Raw genomic sequence first — 18,536 nt, 5'->3', positions numbered from 1 at the left:
TATTGTAAGCCTTTCTGAGTGCAAGACGTGAGTGATATTTTTCAGTTTGGAGAAAAAGAGAGGCTGAAGGAGAGAGAACACAGAAAGGGAAGGAAGTGATTAGGGCTGAAAAATATAAGGCTGCAAAGGAAACAATAGGTGGAGAGGAAGGAAGCCATGAGAGCTAGTTGCGGTGAAACAGAGGGCAGAAAGAGAGGGACTTTTCATATTTTTCCATAAAACATCATTAAACAATGTAGTGGAGAAAACAAATAATCAGGAACACCCTTAAAACTGCCACCAACTCCCACACAGACAAACCACAGAGAGAAAAAGAGGCTTAGCCTGTGTATGGATTCAGTGTGTAGGCATGTCGGTCATGCACTCAGAGCTGAATGACCCACTCAGCATTCCTGCTAAAGAGAGGCAGAGTCTCCTAATGTTATTTTAGACCACTGGTGGTGTGTGTTGGATTTTGTCGTTTTTGTGTGTGTGTCTGTGTGTTCTGATGTAACTAAAATATGGAAAATCAAGGCTGGTGATATGAGATTGAAGTCGACAGGGCTTTTACACGTGTATATGGTCTGATGGAGGTCGCATGAGTGTGTACTTGTGACATTGTCTGCAATGCAAAGTCATTTATGGCCAGTCTTCACTCCAACAAACCATGGGAATAGGATTTGGAATTAGTGTTAAGATTAGAGGTAGGTTTAGTCTTTGGTTAAAGTTTCTGTGATTCAGAATAGGGTTTGAATTCAGTTTATTCAACATATTACAGTACAAATGTGTGTCTGTGTCTCTGTACTGTGTGTGTGTTCACTGCACATGCATGCCAATATCCCTGCACGTGCCTAAACATCTGACTAGCGGCGCAGTCCTCTGTCTCTCATCTAGAAGCCTGTCCCATTGCAGCTATAAGAGGCCGTCTGTCAGAATGCTGATGGTGAGTGAGCAGGTGTGTTTTGACAGCTGCTTCCTGAGGATGCTCTTATTCCTTTCGTCAAGATTTTTAGGGTGTTTTTGGATACATCTACCATTCAGTGGTTGCTAACAAGTTTCCCTGCCTGTTTCCTGTCCTCTAATGTACCTAAACACATCTCCATGCCTGACAGTGACAGGCTGACTGACTGGTCCACATTTGTTTTTTTCCTCTGGGTAGGGTCAAAGAGTCTGCAGACTTTCATTTTAACCAAACATTTCTCCAGCTGATTTAACGCAAGTTGACTAAGTTTCAGTTTCTCACACAGATGGAGAGCACCTTTTTGTTTGCAGCACGTAGTGTACCAAATTTTAGGTATATAGGTATTAGGTATATTTTTGAAGTATTTTTAAGCACATTATTTGTAAGGTATATGAATACATAGATATGATACCTTTAATTAGGTATCTTTTATCTTTTAACTAATGAAAGTTTGATATACTGCTTTACATTATGATTACAGCTTTCACAGTATGAAATTAAGTTTTTTCCCTACCGGCCACTGTGACAGGTCACTGAACATTTCCACCGGCCACTGAATTTTTTTGTCTGCCACTGCTGAAATCTATCACTTTAATTTTACTGTCAGTGGTAGCTGACAGTAAAATTAAAATTGAATATACCATGTAACCTTAATCCCTGACTATTCTTAACTTAAGAATTGCTTTTTAAAAATAATATTTAGTAATATAGGAAACACCTATCTGCATTGGTGGTTGGTGACCTGAAATTTTTACCACTTTGGAGATTAGGTGGAATTGCACTCATTTAAAAGCACTAAATGTAACATTTTACCATCAATTACCATATTAGAATATATATTAGAACCTTAAACAATAAAGACCATTGAGGACATTATCCGCCTCTGCTCACCTCCAAATAGTGTCAGTAATAATTACTTGTGCAGTCATACATACTCCTTCTTACTACCCACCCACCTGAGCATCACCCCAAGAGCTAGTGCACAAGGTTATCTGGACTTGGACGAATCAAGTGGTGCAATCAACTCCCAGATCTTTAAATACGTACCAGGATCAGGGTCAAATAGATACTCAAGCATAGTGAGTAAGGAAGTGATATTTTAAGTCATTTTATCAGTGCACAGCAGCAGCCACTGAAATTAGCTTGTTTCAGCAGCCAGACGGCAGTGGTTTCTGAGGGGAGTTGACTTATTAAGCTGTTAGGGAACCTGGGAGGGATGTAGGAATGGTAGCATTTATGTTTGTTTGTGCACATATCTGCATCTGTGTGCTGGGGTTTAATCAGAGTTTATAATAACAGCACAGCAATAGAATAGCAGCAGTGACAGTCTGTGTTTGTATTATTCATAAACTTGTTTAGTGTGTACATTGAACTGCACAAGTGGGTGTGGTGTTTTGTGTGTTTCTGAATGTCATCATGCTGACGCAGACAAGAAGCCGAATTGCTGAGGAATTGCACTCATTTTATCACAATATAAACCAAATAAAGAAATCACAGTTAAATGATGATGTTGCAGCCGCATTGGGTCCCACCACAACACTCCACACACACTTATTATCCTGCAGTCATTATTCAGTGTATGAATTAGGGTAGGGAAAATTTTATGTGTAATTGCTTTTCATTTGCATGCATCTGTTGTTAAGTGGGTTCTCTCATTTGTCTTCCAATCCCAACCACCGAAACACTGAATGAAGGAAGGAAGGAAAGGGAAAAGTACGACATTTATAGAGCTGTGCTGTGTTCAATGGAGTGCAACTCACTTCAAAAGTGCCTCTAATAACCCCACTTTCACAGCAAGGACATCTTTATCAAGGATAGAAAACGCTATTAATTAAAAACAGCTGTTAGTGATGTACTGTTCCTTGAATTTCTTGGCCAGTTCGGCTGTTTGATGGTGTGTTTTCTTATCCCTGTGGATAGCTTGCCAATTATGATATCAGTGACATCATGTTGAGATATTTTCAGCACAGCTAAAAACGAGTTCAGTAGCAAGAACATTTTCTGACTATATTATCAATTATCAAACAGTGAACGTCTTGGTGTTAGCTTCTCAAGGTTTCTCTCTGGACTTGCATAGTTCAACAAACTTTGAGGCAGATACCCATAGTAGGAGAAGCAGCGATACCAACTTCTCTACTGAGGGTAATCTCAGTAGACCAAAATGCAGCACAGCCAGAAACATGTTGATTTTTTGAGAAGGAAACGGCTCACATTTTTCTTCTGCAGTAGAACAAGCCGTCAACACAACATTGAACTTTTATCACCTTATAATGTGGCATAGTGAACGTGTTGGCAAACAGTTACTTATTTACACATCTACTTGGCAAGGAGCAACCCTTTCACTTTAAACAGTAATTTTATCGTAACGTAAATACACGGATACATCTTTACATCTTTAAAGCACAAAATACGTGCTGGAATGCACTGAACTGATTGGTGATGTATCACACTGAACTTCAGGCGAGGTTTAAAATGGCAAAACTGATAACATCATAATACTGATATATAGTATGCAGTTACACATCAGTCAACAGGACAAGACAAGACAAGATAATGTATGAGTAACTTGATACAAACAGAACAGAAATTCTTCTACAGTTGCACAGACAACAGTTTATATTATTAGACCTATAGTATTATTGAGTATGTGTCTCACCTGTGTTGGCTCTGCTTGAAATGGTTCTGCAACAGCACACATCATTTCTGTTCAGTATAGCACAGAATAATTATTTTGATATTCTACACACTGGGTCTTTAAATCCTTCTCAATGATGAAATTGTGCAGATGTGCTCTTGACTGTCACACACCGACGACAATGTATTAGATCACCTGACTAATAGCCTTTTTACTGTGCATACAAAGAAATATCCATCTTGAGTTGGAATATTCCTGTCATGAGCTCAGCACTTAAATCAGAGTACAATTACCTTGTCATGGTGTGGAATCTAATCAGGCTTGCATTTCACTCTGACTTTTTGCAGAGCTGCTTTTCCATTCCAACCCACTGTAATTTATGTTACTTCCTTATTTTGCGAGATATACCGCTGAAAAATATACCAAGCATAAATGAAAAAAAATGTTTGTAAACCGTTATTTACCCTTTTATATTTTCTTAGTAGGTTTCTAAGCTGTAATAGCAGGAAAAAACAGGTTTGTGAGGAGACTTTGGGCTTCTTTTTTCTGACACTCACATTTTCTAGTCTCCATTGTACCGAAGAATCTTTCCTCTCATCGGTCAAAAGTTGTGGCTTTGTTGGTCGTAACTGGCTGGCATTTTTGTCTCTGTATTTCTATTGTGTGGTTTCCTTCATTGGCTCTCTGTGTATTGGTCAATGCTTATGTGGGCCTTGATGTTGTTTCTCTTGTTAGACGGCATGATATCTCCCTGTCTCTTTGACCAAAGCTGAAGCTCATTTAACGCACTGTCTCTCTGTCTCTCTGACCACGATACTGACCTACCTCTTCTCTCTCCCTATAGGCTAGCCACACTGGTATGCGCTCGTACATTTACAAGCAGAGCTCTGTGATTGGCTCGCAGGCAGAGCACACTGGGATGCGGACGTATTACTTCAGCTCTGACACCCAGGAGGACATGAACACCTGGCTGAGGGCCATGAACCAGGCCACACTGATGCAGAACCACACCGACACGCTCATCAGGTAGGGCTACACACACACACCCGCACACACACACACAGTACATCTCACTGAACTAACTGAACACACACCTTACAATCATCCATTGCCCTAAATAAAGTGTAGCCTTTTATTTGTCTCTTTTGTCACTATAGATGACACAGATTCCTGGAAAAACATCCCACTTTGTTGTTCGCAGCTTTAACACATCTGTGTCAGTCCTGAAGCTTTAGCATACGAGCGTAGTGTAGTTTTTGTACGTGTTTGTTTGCTTTCAAAGAGTACGTTCTGATGTGAAATGCTGTTTTTGAACAAGCAGCCGTTTTCTCCATGTATTATTCATGTGTTGATGGGGGAGGTGGCACAGATCAAATACGTCCCATCATTCACTGGTAGCCCCAGACACCCGCAGCTCATACTCCTTCGTTTTCATTTTTTTTTGTTTTTGGAAGGGGAAATCCCACAAGACTGCACTAGTTGTTAATGAATGAAAGAGGGGAAACCTAGCTAAAGACAGCTTCCACTTGGAAACATTGCTAGCAACACACTACTCTTAAACTAAAAGATAATGCCTTTTATGCCCCATTTAACACAATCTAATGGGGACAAATCAGTCATCATAGTGCTAATTTATATTGAATACATTCAGATACCAGCTGCTGGCAAGGAGCATGCCAGCACCTGAGGCTGTTTAATTCACTTTTTAAAAGTAAACTTTGGTTTGCGGTTCTTTGAATTTCAGAGAACTGACTATTTCTCTAGTTTCTTGCCACATGGGATTTCATTAATGAGTTTAAAATCTAGTTGCTTGTCATCTGCCCAGCTTTAAACTGGTCTGTGTGGTGTATTCAGCCCTGTCCTTACAGTCTTCTAATTCAGTTCAGCACAACAGAACAAAGACTAAGACCCCTGTAATGGTGAAACACAATATCCGTGGAATATCAGAAATGATCAAATGAAACAGAATTGGTGCTAAACCTGTCACTTGTCACAAGTGATAACCTGGATAGCTTGTTACCCTCACTACAAAAATACACAACAGGATAAAAATATTGTCATGGTTGTAAAGGGATATTCTGCACTTTTTCTTTCCCCACACTCTGAGGAATGAAATTCACACAAAGTTGAAGATAAAGTTACAAAAGTATAAGAGTGTAAAAGGCGGTGTAGTCCCTCATTCGTCCAGGAGTGTTCTATCGTAGAAAAGGTTTCAGTCGTAGTCATCTGGACACTGTTTTCAGAATGGGAGCCGAAACGTCTTGATTCTGAAAACAGTGTCCAGATGACTACGACTGAAACCTTTTCTACGAAGAGTGTAAAAGGCTAACATTCATCCAGGCTTTTCTCTTCTACTCTCCACAGACCATCTGACAAGTTAGAGAAGTTGAACTTGTTTCAGCAGCATGCTGTCCCGCAGACGAACCACGTAAACCAGCACAAGACCAAGGCCCCAGCCTCTGAGACCACAAGACCCATCATCCACGAGGTTCTCCTGGAGCCCATACACCGGGACTCAGACGAACGGTGCAGCTTCCACAAAGAATCTCCTTCCACCACCTTGTTGCAGCACCCCATAGGAAGTACAGCCCTGGAGATGGACACACACACCTCCCTCCCCTCCAACCCTGCACCCTCTGCCCTCCCACAGTCAGACCACGTGTCGGCCTCAGCGCCCGTGTCTAGGGTTCCATCCCGGGCACCATCACGAGCCGCCTCGACACTGCCCTCCAGCATTTGCACGCGGAACGGCCTCGTCTCCACGCCCAGCCCCATCCTGGAGCCCAACGGGATCGCAGCAGGGACATACCAGAGGGCCCCAGCGCCACCCCCTGCTGACACTCATAAGCAGGTGCAGAGGAGAAGTGCTCTGGAGCAAGTGGAGCAGTGGGTCCAAGTGCAGAAGGCTGAGCACAAAGGGTAGGTCACTGTCACATGTCTTATTTTGTGAAAATACAAATGATTGTTTATTGTTTTTTTATATATAAATACACATTATTACAAACATATTCTTAAAACTGCTTTATTGCGGTATTTATATTTAAAGTAAAGTTTTTGAACTAGCTATGCAACATACAGGTAGATTACCACCACATCAGGGCAACCAAAGTAAACAATCCTACTGTATAAGTACAGTATAGAGTTCCCTCTCGTGACCTTTACTTGCAGACTGAACATGAACATGAATACCAACCAGTCATGAACATATCAGGTCTGCACAGCCAATGTTTCATTTCTGAACTCAGACTCAAATAGAAAAATATTGAGCTTGTTATCATTAATTTACTTGTGGACTGAGAGCCCATTTATTGCTCAAGAAATTTTATTTGTTATGTTTAGTTTGCTTATTTTCTTATTTAATCATTAAATCAAATTCAAGGTTAGATGAGTCTTGAAGTTTTCCTCTCTGAAACCTATAGATATTCTGAAAAAAAAACCCCATCCTTTTGTGTTCTGCTTTTCCTACACAACAGCCCCCCATCCAGAGAGAACACCCTGCCTCGTCGCACACCACCGACCCAGCACAAGTTCACCTCCATGGACGCATACCAGACCCTGCCAAAGACTCCTCGCCAGAGCCCCCTGCCGGCTCGACTTGGCGAGTACAAGTACGCCCAGGACCGCCTCAGTCACTTCCGCCTCACTCCTGAGCAGGGAGGCCCAGGGTCCAACACGGTCTGGCAGCTATACGAGTGGCAGCAGCGCCACCAGTTCCGTCATGGCAGCCCCACAGCGCCACTCTACACTCCGGCCCCGGAGTACCCATTTGGTCCCCGCCCTCCATCCACTGTGCCTCCCTCCTCCTCAGCACCCAGGTCCGAAGGGCCGCCCCGCTGTGTGTCAGTGCCACCTTCATCTGCAGACATCCCTCCACCAGGGCCTCCCCCCGACACCAGCCGAACCCTGTCGCCCACACGGAGGCCGCACACACCAGCTGAACGGGTGACAGTCAGGCCCGTGGGTGATAGGTCAGTGGTGGACATCCCCTTCACTGTTTCCCCCCGCAGGACCAAATCTCAGCTGCTCAAGGTAAAATAATGTCTGACAGAAGCAGAACAATAATCTTGCATGTTTGTTGCAAATGACACGAGGTGTAACTTACAAAACTAAACATTTATTTTAATAATGCTATAATGCAGTTAGTAATGCTGTAATGCAGTGTCAGTAAACAAGAGGTTCTGTTTTACTATCCAGGAACAGTCTGCGATGCTTCATACCAAAGAGACAAGAGATGAAAGAAATCTAATATTAACAATAGAGTCCAGCTTTCTTTGGACACAGTGATTTTAGTATTCTGTTGTACTTACTGTGCACAGAGAAGTGTCCATACACAACACTACAATTTCACTGGGCAAATTATACAGTTCTCAATCAAGGGAATGAGATGAAATTTTGATGTAAGCAGACAACGCTGGTGTTTTTGGCATCATATTTACATTTTAGGCATATAGCTCACACTCTTATCCAAGGCAACTTAAAATTACAGTAAACCAACTGATAAATATTCAGGCATCCCCATAATATTAAAGCAAGTAATAATACAAGAAGAGAGAAAAAGAGAAGTAACAAAGAAGAAAGGCTGTGATGTATGAAGGCTAGGTAATGGTAGCGTGTATAGATATTGTTGATTAGACATATTAGATTCAATGGCATATGGATGACAACAGATTGTTTCCTGTTGTCACTGCATTCTGCTGCATGTTTTTTTCCCACTGTCAGGTGCAAAATATCAAATAGAAGAGTTTCTCATCCAAAACAATGTCAGTCATTCTGACAGTGTGGGGTGGATGTTGGAACTGTGCTCCACTGAACAGAATAATTGTTTTAGTGCCTTGGGGTACAATGGCAGACATATCCTTAAGGCATTCAGTCTGTTAAATTACCTCAACTATATCAGCAATCAGTCAAAATAAACTGTGAACTGTAAACTATATTGGAAATGTACACTACTATATAATATACAATATACTATATTGAGTAATAAATATATGTGTAAATACATTTGTCACATTTATGCAAAAATTAGCAACCCCATTAGTATTTGCATATCATGTTTTTGAAATTGAGTGATAAAATATGTGTATATAAAATGTGTTGTCTATGTGTTGTCAGGCTGCTACTCTCGAAAGACGGTCAATGCATCCATCTGGTTACATCACACACACAGTCAGTGCACCCAGCCTTCATGGCAAAACGGTACGTCTTTCAAATAAAAACAAAAACATACTTCAATGTATTGCAAATATTAATATCTTAATGAACATTACATTAGGCATGGATTTTATTTTATTGAGTGCTGTTTTTTCACTATTTGGAACTCCTTAACCTTTCATGGCTTCAGAGGTCTGTATTGGAAGTGATGTGTAATTCCCTCTTGTAGTCTGCTTCCACAGTCCAGTAATATGTTTCTACAATGTGTTCATACTGCCAGACACTCAAGAAATCAGTCACCAGAAGTGCATTCATTCGCCGCTACAACAAAATATTAACAGATATTGACCAAATCTTGATTAGCCATTTGTTTGCATGGGCCAGTTGGCTGTAGCTGAACATTTGGGAGACATTGCCTATCATGTACAGTGTGTTGCTGTGAGTCCTGCCTTTTGTTTCAACACCATTAATCCTCCTAAATTTAGCTGCTGTTCTGTTTGTTCAATTTGGCCATCAACCAGTTGCACAACAAAGTGGCTGCTAGCACTGTGAATGCAAGGTTACTTTTTCAAAACAATCGAAGTTTCACTAGTTTCACTTTTCACAAGTTTGGTGTGGTCAGTTTTGATGCCAGATTTAATGTCCTGTGGTGCCTGACAGCCCGAGGAGCTCACCCTGTTCCTCATTCAGCTGCGCCGGCATCAGGCCAAGATGGCCTCTGCACGTCAGCACACGTTAGCCCAGCTCCAGCGGCTCAACGGTCCCAAAGATCCCTACCACCACAACCACCTCCTCACTACTACCACCAGTAGCACCAGCCCTCTCCTCAGCTCTGGCCCTTCTCCTGTGTCCCATCTTGGACATGTGGGGCTCTCGGCTCCCCTGGGCCCTTGCAACACCCAGGTGTGGGCCCCCTGCGGCACGCCTGCCTGCCCACCCCTCATTTTACCATGGGCTGGTAGAGGTTGCCACTAGACATATTGCAGGGTTGCATTACACTTGTGTCAGATCTACATAGTTATTTTCTTGTTGTTTATTGATTATGTAGAACTCATATAATTTGTACTATGAATTTTCAACATTTTCTCATTGAGAAATGTAATGATTTTTGTCCATTATTCATTATTATTGGATGGCACTGTTGGTCAGTTTGTCTGTCCGTCAATCTGTCTGTCCAACACTTTGGTCCAGAGTGAAATATCTCAGCAACTATATCGATGGCTTTCTATGAAATTTTAGGAAGACATTCCTCGTTCCGAGATGATGGATTCTAATCTTTATGAGGATACCCTCACAAGTTATTTCTGGATTTCCATTAAATTGGCTGTGGGTAATCTTAGTCCTCAGAAGATTTCATTTCAGAAGGTAACATTTCAAGTATTTATATTTATATTATAAATGCAAAATAATGCTGAAAATAACCTATCCCAGGACAAATGAAGACTAACCAAAACACAAAAGTTAAAACAACAGCAGCATCAATAGTGAAGTCTCAGTATATCAGTGACAACCTCTACCCAAAAGCTCCTGTGCTTTACTGGTGTGACATTGGGCATGGTTAATCTGTGAGCACTGGCCTGGCTGCCGTCATAGAACCATCCGCCTCCTTTTCCATGTGCTGTTCTTGGCTGGTCAGTTTCCATATCGTGCTTCTAGTGATACTGTCCATAGCATGTTGTGCTGCTAACTTTTCGACGTCCACAAAGCCATCCCATGCTTTGGCTAATCGGCTGGCTGTGGATGTGTCGGCCCGTTTGATCTTCTGATTCGTGAATCTTTCATTTTTGGCCGTACTTCAGTTTGTTTTATTGTTGAGTGATGTGAGCTGAATTAAAGCTGAATTCAGCAATGTTTCTAGATCTGCTGCTTCTAATGGATGCTGGTGTTTTGTTTGTTGCAGTAGGAGCATCTCTGAGAAGATAAATGAATTAATTTTCACTGTATGTATGAGTGTGTGTGTCGGTCGTGATGTATGTTAGACACATAACAGCAGTTAACACTTCATACTCGACACACAAATGTCACTACATCCTACTAGATGAAATTGTCAGTGATGCTTCTTTAGATTCAGATGACTCAGATAGTGAATTATCTAATTCCTGTTGACACAAATCAATAATCCACACTCACGTCTGTCGCCCTCTAGGTTGATGACACCTATATGCAGCTGAAGAAGGACTTGGAGTATCTGGACCTAAAGGTGAGATATGGCGATGGACAGAGTTTATTCCCTGATCCCTGTTAGTTATTTTAACTTACCGTCTGCTTTAGTCTAAGTGTTTTCTATTTCTGCTGTGCCTTTTCTTATTTGAAATGTTTCTAGCTCAAACTAACACACTTGGTGTTTCTTACTGACAACCACTTCAAACACTCTAGCCCATGATGAACTGTTGAACCGAGACATTAGGGTTTCACAGCTACGAATAGAGATGTTCAGGGATCGGTGTGAGACAAAATATCCCCAGTCTTTGAAATCTTGTGTGGTTTTAGGAGCATCACATGAAAGCAGCCGCCATTTGGTGACTGCGGCTCTGTGTCTTTGTGATTTTGACTCCCAGATCAGAGCTCTAGAGCCCCTGATCCTTGCAGTTCACAGTTTACTACTGCACTGCACTGCTGGGCCTCTCAGGCCTCTAATGAACGTAAGCTGTATGTGTATGTGTGCGTGTGTGTGTGTCTGTATCCAGTATATGTACTAGAGATATAATGTTGTATGTAGTGTGTCTGTGATTGGGTGTGTGTGCATTTATGCTTGTGCATGTTTCTACAGTGTTCTTAGTAGGGATGCATGTGTATAGTCTGTATGTGAGTGTGTGTGTTCACGTGTTTAGAGAGTCTTTGTTCTAGAAAGACCATCCCATCGCTTACAGCACCGCATTTACGGCTTAAATGGCATCAAATGTCTTATCTCCACGTGATCTTCGACCTATCCACCCCCCTCCCATGTGGTGATGTTGACGATGCTGTTGAAAAGTGGGCATGGGATGGCTCGGCAGTGCATGTGTTGTGGCTGTGGCTCGGTGGTTGAAAAGCCAGCTGCTTCTACCATCGCCTCTGAAACGCTGCACCTCCTTGACAATAACACAGGGCTCTACTGTGTCGTGTCTTTACTTTTTTTCCATAACGGAGCACATGTACTCATGTATCCAAGCACAAGAAAGAGCTGATTTCTGATTGTTGATTTCTCATTGTTAAATTTGCACAAGTGCTCTATTTTAGTTTTTCAAACTAGCACGAGTGTTTCAGGAGGTTATTCTAGCACTGTAGAACCCTGTCAGTAACCCCAGTAAAACTCAAAGTGAGCACCTGAACTCAGGCAGTCCATGGTGTGTTCCTAAAACAAATATTTTCCTGTTAACAAAAAAAAAAATACTGCAACTTTTTTGTATGGAGGGGACATTGTGTACAGAGGTTTAATGGATAAGTCAATTTGTGCAGGGCTTCAAAGTCTCCATAGCCATTGTGTTCTTCATGGCAAGAGCTGATTTTGTGTGCCAAAACTCACTCACATTGTCATGTACACGAGGCGATGTGTCACAGATAGTCTGTCTCAGCCTCGTAATACTGTAGTTTGTAGCTGGTCTATGTGTTCTGTATCTTCTTTATTTCAGCACCATTGTACCATGGTTCAGACACTTTGTTTTACCGTACAACTAACATCTGGAAATGTTTGCAATTTCTAGGTAGCTGGAAGTCAGATGCTGAAGGAGTCAGGGAAACCTGTCAAGGTTGCAGAAAGTGACGTGGATGTAAGTACACGTATAATAGCTTTTTAAAATATTGGCTGCATTAAATACAGACCGGTTCCATTTTTGACACTGTCAAGGAGGTTATGTTTTTGTTCCTGTTTGTTTGTTTGTCTGTTAGTAAGTAGGATGTCTAACACACAATGGAAAGTGAAGCTGTTGGCCAAGAAAATGTTGTTTCTTGTTTTTTGATGTTTTTGAAATTCAAAAGGATTCAAGATTCAAATGATTTGTTAATATTGTGAGGTACTGTAGGACATTTTTAAAATGTTTTTCGCTATTTTCTCATCGTATTCTGTACTTATTGAAATGAAAAAGTCTGGCAAATGTATCTAATGATTTTCTATTACTATACGTGGTTTGATACACGTACTTATTCACATGCAGGTTAAGCATTTCTATACATTTGCTATCATTGAAATAACAAAGGTAGGATAGGATTGTTCAACCTTGTTCAGTTGCATGCTCTGAGTTCTGTTTTTTTCCACTCTAGAGAAGAGAACATACAATTTTAGTTTGTTTAAGGGAGCGGCACTGACTGCCGTGATTTAATTGGGAGAAGGTAATGAAGGAAAAACAAAATATGGATGTTGTGGAAAAAGTGAGGGACAACTCTGTAAAATGTTACTCTTAGCTTCAAGGGTCAAACAGCATGCAGTGTTAACACGTAAATACCATTACTCTTTCAGTTTGACAATCCAAACAATTCCCTGCGGTTTTTCAAACAGTCTTATTTCTCCTATAAAAGTGTTTCTCAGTACAAGCTTCATACGCGGCTATTTAAACAATTTATGAGAGTATTGTCTGCGATGAATATTTGATTAGATCCAACAACAACATCACCGTGGAGACAACAACAGGATTAATAATTTATTTGATGGAATATAAAAACTGGTGTTGAGTGTAAAAATTTATATGGATAAGCACTTTGTTCCCATCAAGCTATTCAGTCACAACCTTATTACACAAATGTTGTGTTGTTGTTTTACCGCAGGATGATAAAGTGATCCAACCTTTGCCTTGAAGTTTGCAGAGTTTAATCGGGGATTAATTAACAAGGCTCAGAGCCTCCCTGACACTGTAATTAAAAGTGTCAGGTGGGTCGCACCCACTTCGTGTAATGGGCTCACTCACAGTAATTACATCTGAACAAGTTCAGGGGAGCTACGGGACTATGAATATTAAGTGTTACAAACCTGCATGCATGCACTAAAAACATTTGAAAAGAGATATGTATACATGCACATGAACAAATGTACAAACACATCACTATGCATGCACTAAGATACACATGCTTGTACACATACTGATTTATCTACAGCTGTCAGGAACGTTGTAATTAAGTAAATGGGCCACTTAATTACCAGAGGTCAACACACAGACACACACTTTGGTACTAGAGAAGTGCTTTATCTGCTAGAGTGTACGGTTCCTACAATGCCCCCTCTCTCTCCCTCCCCACTCAGCTCTGTGTCTCCCCCTGCAGGTGAAGTTAAGTCGGTTGTGTGAGCAGGACAACATCCTCAAGGATCTTGAGGCAAGGATCAGCTCCCTGAAGGAGGACAAGGTACACACTCTGCTTAATCCACTGCTATCAATTGAGCTACTGTGGCGTTTGATAACAGACAGTGATTCAAGATAGCAGTACATATCAGTCTCTCTGAATCAAAGTTGACTTCTTTCTAGATTCAACATTCACAGTCATATAGGAAATATTTTTGAAGGAGAGGCGGCGATATTGATTTCTCAGACTCTGACTCTCAATTTCTTGACTGGAAAAGCTAGTGAGGCTGTCACTATTACCAGACCTGTCCAGAAACACATAGAACCCCAACTGAAGGCACATCAGTTCTTGAAGGGATGCTGAACACACTAAAAAGTAAATTACAATACAATATGTATACTGTGAGGTCTGGAATTAAAGCCTGATTATATACAGCTCAGAAGCTAAGTAAGTAAGTAGTTAAATGAGATCTCATGGTGGCTCATTATTGACTGTAGAAACATGCTGCCCTCTGCAGGCATTTTTGAATGAGTGTTATCTGCTGAATAGTCTTATAGGCCTTAGTTGCTTTGGTTGACCTCATGTTGCATGACTTCTCACCTCTTCAGGACAAGCTGGAGAGTGTACTGGATCTGTCCCACCAACAGATGGAACAGTACCAGGAGCAGCCGGCCCACGCCCACAAGATCGCCTACCAGCAGAGGCTGCTGCAGGAAGATCTGGTCACCATTAGGGCCCAAATATCACGCCTCTCCACGGTGTGTATGCCTGTGTGTGTGTGTGTTTAAGAGGCAGTGTGGCTGCATGTTTTTATTTTGCACAATATACTGTATGTATAGTCTGGAGGCATATGGTTGAATCACAATATTTAAAAGGATATTTTTCTAAAATCAATGTACATATCCAATGTATACATCACACAATGGCAAATGTATGCAAAATCTCATATAACATGATCAAATTGCTGTGAACTGTATTTCACAGCGTTTAGTTTTTTTCTTTTAATATTTACAAGTGTGCTTAAACAAGTGTGTGCATTTAAAGATGTGTATGTTTGTGGGCATGCGTGTCTTTGAATGCATACAGCTACTTGTCATTGTGTGTATAGGCAGGTGCAGTATGTGTCTGTACGTGTCTGAGAGAGTGTGTGTGTGTATATGCACAGATGCCTGTAATTAAGTTTGTGTATACATATAAAGATCTGTATGAGGACACATCAATTTCTATACATGTATCTTGCAAACTGCGTACCTTAAGCCTCTAATGTGTATGTAACCTAAGACTTTGTGTGTGTGTGTGTGTGATGCAGGAGATGGCACAAGCCTGGGAGGAGTACAGTAAGCTGGAGAGATCAGTGGAGCAGTTGAGGACGGCGCTGCAGGCACACATGAACCACAGCGCCACCCATCAGGTGAGACCTGGTACTGCAGCTCAGAGCAGATTCACCTCCAAACTGCCCGCTCTGGTTTTTCAGTTAAAGCATTTAGCTTTTCTTATAGGCTGGGTTTTATATAAAGTAGAGTCTGTATTTACTTTGTCATTAAGTCTTTCAGACAATTTGAAATCTTACATATATCTCCCACGTCCTTTTTTTCTAATAATGTCCAACAATTCTCTCCTTAGTTCTTACATCACAAATTCATTGATCGAACAGCACATTTTTAAAAACTATATACAGGCCAGATTTGATAAATTATGAAATATGTGACACTGAAAACCAAGTTGAACTAAACCAGAAGTGAAAGTTACAAATAACATGAATGGAGTCAAATGTGTATGTGTGTTTGCATCCATATGTCAAACTGTAGCAAGAGAAAGCTGAGATGAAGCGTGAACTGTGGAGGATTGAGGACGTGATGGCGGGACTGAGTGGCAGCAAAGCCAACTACAAGATCACCATTGACTCTGTCCAGAACCCAGGTTGGTAACCACAGCAACCCAACAATTATCGGCAAAAGCCACTCACAACAGTATTTTGGGAAAACGGCACAATTGATCTGTTTACAGTTGATAACAAAATGAAAAAGGTGGAAAGAGAGTTTTTACGATGCCTTACAGGTTGTCACTCATTAACAATTACCAGAGCAGTGACACACAGACTGAATATATAGGCTACTAGAGATTCTCAAGATATTTGGTATTGTCCACATATTGTGGTATTCTCAGTTAGCAGTGTTGTAGGGTAATGTATTCTCTGTGGTTATACTAATCATTTTTATCTTGGTTTAAGCTTGTGGCTGCATTCATTGAAATCTGTGTCTACATGTCTGATTTTCTACTCTTTTCAGTGTAAATGTGGTTCCCCCTGTTCCTGACTGTAAACCCATTTCAAACCTGCTTACATTTAAAAGCTAAACCTTGATTCCTCTGTGTGTTCACATGCCCCACCAGAGAGGAAATTAGTGCCTTCGGTGTCAGACCCGGCAGTGCCTTCTCATAGCACAGAGATCCAGCCTCCTCCTCGCAGCTCCATCCCCACCATCTTCTCCCACACTTTGCCTCACAGCACCGTGCCAAAGTGGGTGAGTGTCACCCTTATGCTTCGAAATACTGCAGAGCAGAGTTGATTTCATATTACGTTTCAGAAATTTTTGCTGGATTTAGTCTGATTGTGTTTAAGAGTTCTACATCAGAAACCCTCACCAAAAAAGGGTAATCAGAAATACAGTAGTAGTTATGGTACTTCTAAAATACTAAATTCTTTTCTGCCTGGTTACTGTCCAGGCAGAGGACACCGCCCCACCCAGGCCACCACTTCCTCGCCTCTACGACTACGAGGAGACGCCACCTGTGGTGCCGCCTCTCCCCAAAGAGGCCTCGGTCATCCGCCACACATCGGTGCGTGGGCTGAAACGCCAATCAGATGAGAGGAAGAAGGACAGGGAGAGCGGGCAGTATGTTGTCAATGGAGACTGTAAGGTATGCTGTCATATAGTACCTAAAAAACATCCATCTCCCTACAATTGTCTTTGTTGGAATGAAGCCTTGTAAATGCAGTTATGGTGATTTTAATGTTTAATTTCAAATTGAGACATTACTTTCTCCAAATTCTTGTTTTAGCCAAAAAACACCAATAGCCAGATCTTTCTGGCTAATCTTTTCTGGTTTCAGACTGACTTGCGGCCATACCTGAGTGAACCAGAGCTGCCAGGAATTAGCTACCACAGCACCGGGTCTGACATTGACCAGTATTTCCAGAGCAAAGGTACCTGAACTACTGTTCATGAAAAATACATATATTTAACAGGAAATACAGACCTTTATTTATCAGACCATTATTTATGGCTAGTGATTTCCCAGCATAGAATGCACACCAACCATCATCCTATCTTAGTGCATTTTTGTATATACTTAAAAGAGGTACAGTAGATCAACATGTGGTTATTTCTTTCTTTTTATTTGTGTTTTCTTTCTGGAAACAAACTTAATTTTGTTGTGAAGGATAGAAGTATGAGAAAAAAATTTACTTAGTAAGCTTGAATTAATTTCATTAAAACTTTGAATATGCATTGACAAGTGTATTTGTGTTCAGGAAGACATATTTTGATTAGAAATCCAATCTCTTCAGACTAGAGGATTCATCAGTTAAAACATGAAAAATGTTGTACTTATCTTACTAATAAATGGTCCCTCGGTAAATGTATTGTCACCCACAAGAGGAGATGTTTCAAAGAGACCACCATCTGGAACGTTATTAAAATTCTTCTAAATCCTGAAACATTCTTTTATAAAATAAAGAATCTAATTTTGTAAATATGTTTAATGTTTAGCAATTAAGTTGAGGAATTTATTTTTCCAGTGTTGATACACTGTATAATAATTCACTCCTCATACAGAATGGTGAGCAGGTTTTCTAACACGTGTTTTTTGTTTCACCTATAATACTTATTCTATATTTTTTCCCTTTAGATTTTTTGCATTCTGTCACTGTGTTTTCATTGTATGACCATACTGCTTTTTTAACCTTGCAAACTAAACTAAACCAAACTGTGCCGATTCTTGTCTCGTTGTATTTGACTAGGTCTGTCAGGCTCCTCATCTCGACAGAACCAGTCAAACTCTATCTCATCCTACGTCACCCTAAGGAGAGGCCCCGGGAGCTCTGTAGCCAGGGTGAGTTACAAGATCAGGGGTGGAGGTATCTACAGATACCTTTGAGCAGCTGGAGAAACTCAGGGTAGCTCTGTGTTTAAGGCCTGGTTTTGTCAGAAATTCAGTTTTAATCTTATGTTTAATGGCAAGAATAGGGTTTCAGTGTGAAGGTTGGCTACACTGAAAGATTCTGAATAACATAAAGCCCTAAGGACAACTTCCTCATGTTTTGTAGACAATACCTAATCATACAATTAAGTTTTGCTGTATAGCATAATAATAATAATAATAATAATAAAACTTTATTTATAGAGCACTTATCAAAACAAAGTACGAAGTGCTTCACAGAGAGAGAGAAATAAAATACCACAGTGAATGATAAAATATAAAGAAATAAAATACATAAAAACAATGAAATAAACAGACAGCTCAGATAAGAGCAGGATCTGCTTTCTGATAAAAATGCAT

General features: G+C 40.8%; 1 protein-coding gene across 11 annotated transcripts in view; it reads left to right on the top strand.

Annotated features, from left to right (window-relative positions):
- LOC122874587 (pleckstrin homology domain-containing family A member 7-like) overlaps positions 1 to 18,536 on the top strand; it is a 134,352-nt gene that overhangs the window by 106,908 nt on the left and 8,908 nt on the right. For 7 of the 11 annotated variants that reach the window (XM_044192642.1, XM_044192639.1, XM_044192640.1 and 4 more), the window contains 15 exons: positions 4,420 to 4,601; positions 5,940 to 6,494; positions 7,049 to 7,604; positions 8,688 to 8,771; positions 9,387 to 9,629; positions 10,873 to 10,926; positions 12,410 to 12,475; positions 13,959 to 14,039; positions 14,585 to 14,734; positions 15,286 to 15,387; positions 15,785 to 15,896; positions 16,368 to 16,498; positions 16,701 to 16,895; positions 17,088 to 17,181; positions 17,998 to 18,089. In XM_044192642.1, the coding sequence (XP_044048577.1) occupies positions 4,420 to 4,601; positions 5,940 to 6,494; positions 7,049 to 7,604; positions 8,688 to 8,771; positions 9,387 to 9,629; positions 10,873 to 10,926; positions 12,410 to 12,475; positions 13,959 to 14,039; positions 14,585 to 14,734; positions 15,286 to 15,387; positions 15,785 to 15,896; positions 16,368 to 16,498; positions 16,701 to 16,895; positions 17,088 to 17,181; positions 17,998 to 18,089 (2,697 nt within the window). The remainder of the gene's footprint in view (positions 1 to 4,419; positions 4,602 to 5,939; positions 6,495 to 7,048; positions 7,605 to 8,687; positions 8,772 to 9,386; positions 9,630 to 10,872; positions 10,927 to 12,409; positions 12,476 to 13,958; positions 14,040 to 14,584; positions 14,735 to 15,285; positions 15,388 to 15,784; positions 15,897 to 16,367; positions 16,499 to 16,700; positions 16,896 to 17,087; positions 17,182 to 17,997; positions 18,090 to 18,536) is intronic. The other 4 variants (XM_044192644.1, XM_044192645.1, XM_044192641.1 and 1 more) reach the window with 3 other exon arrangements.

The sequence above is a fragment of the Siniperca chuatsi genome, linkage group LG4, assembly GCF_020085105.1.
Source record: "Siniperca chuatsi isolate FFG_IHB_CAS linkage group LG4, ASM2008510v1, whole genome shotgun sequence".
Classification (NCBI taxonomy): Eukaryota; Metazoa; Chordata; class Actinopteri; order Centrarchiformes; family Sinipercidae; genus Siniperca; species Siniperca chuatsi.
The sequence above is the reverse complement of the archived record's forward strand: the minus strand, read 5'-3'. Positions and strand labels throughout refer to the sequence as shown.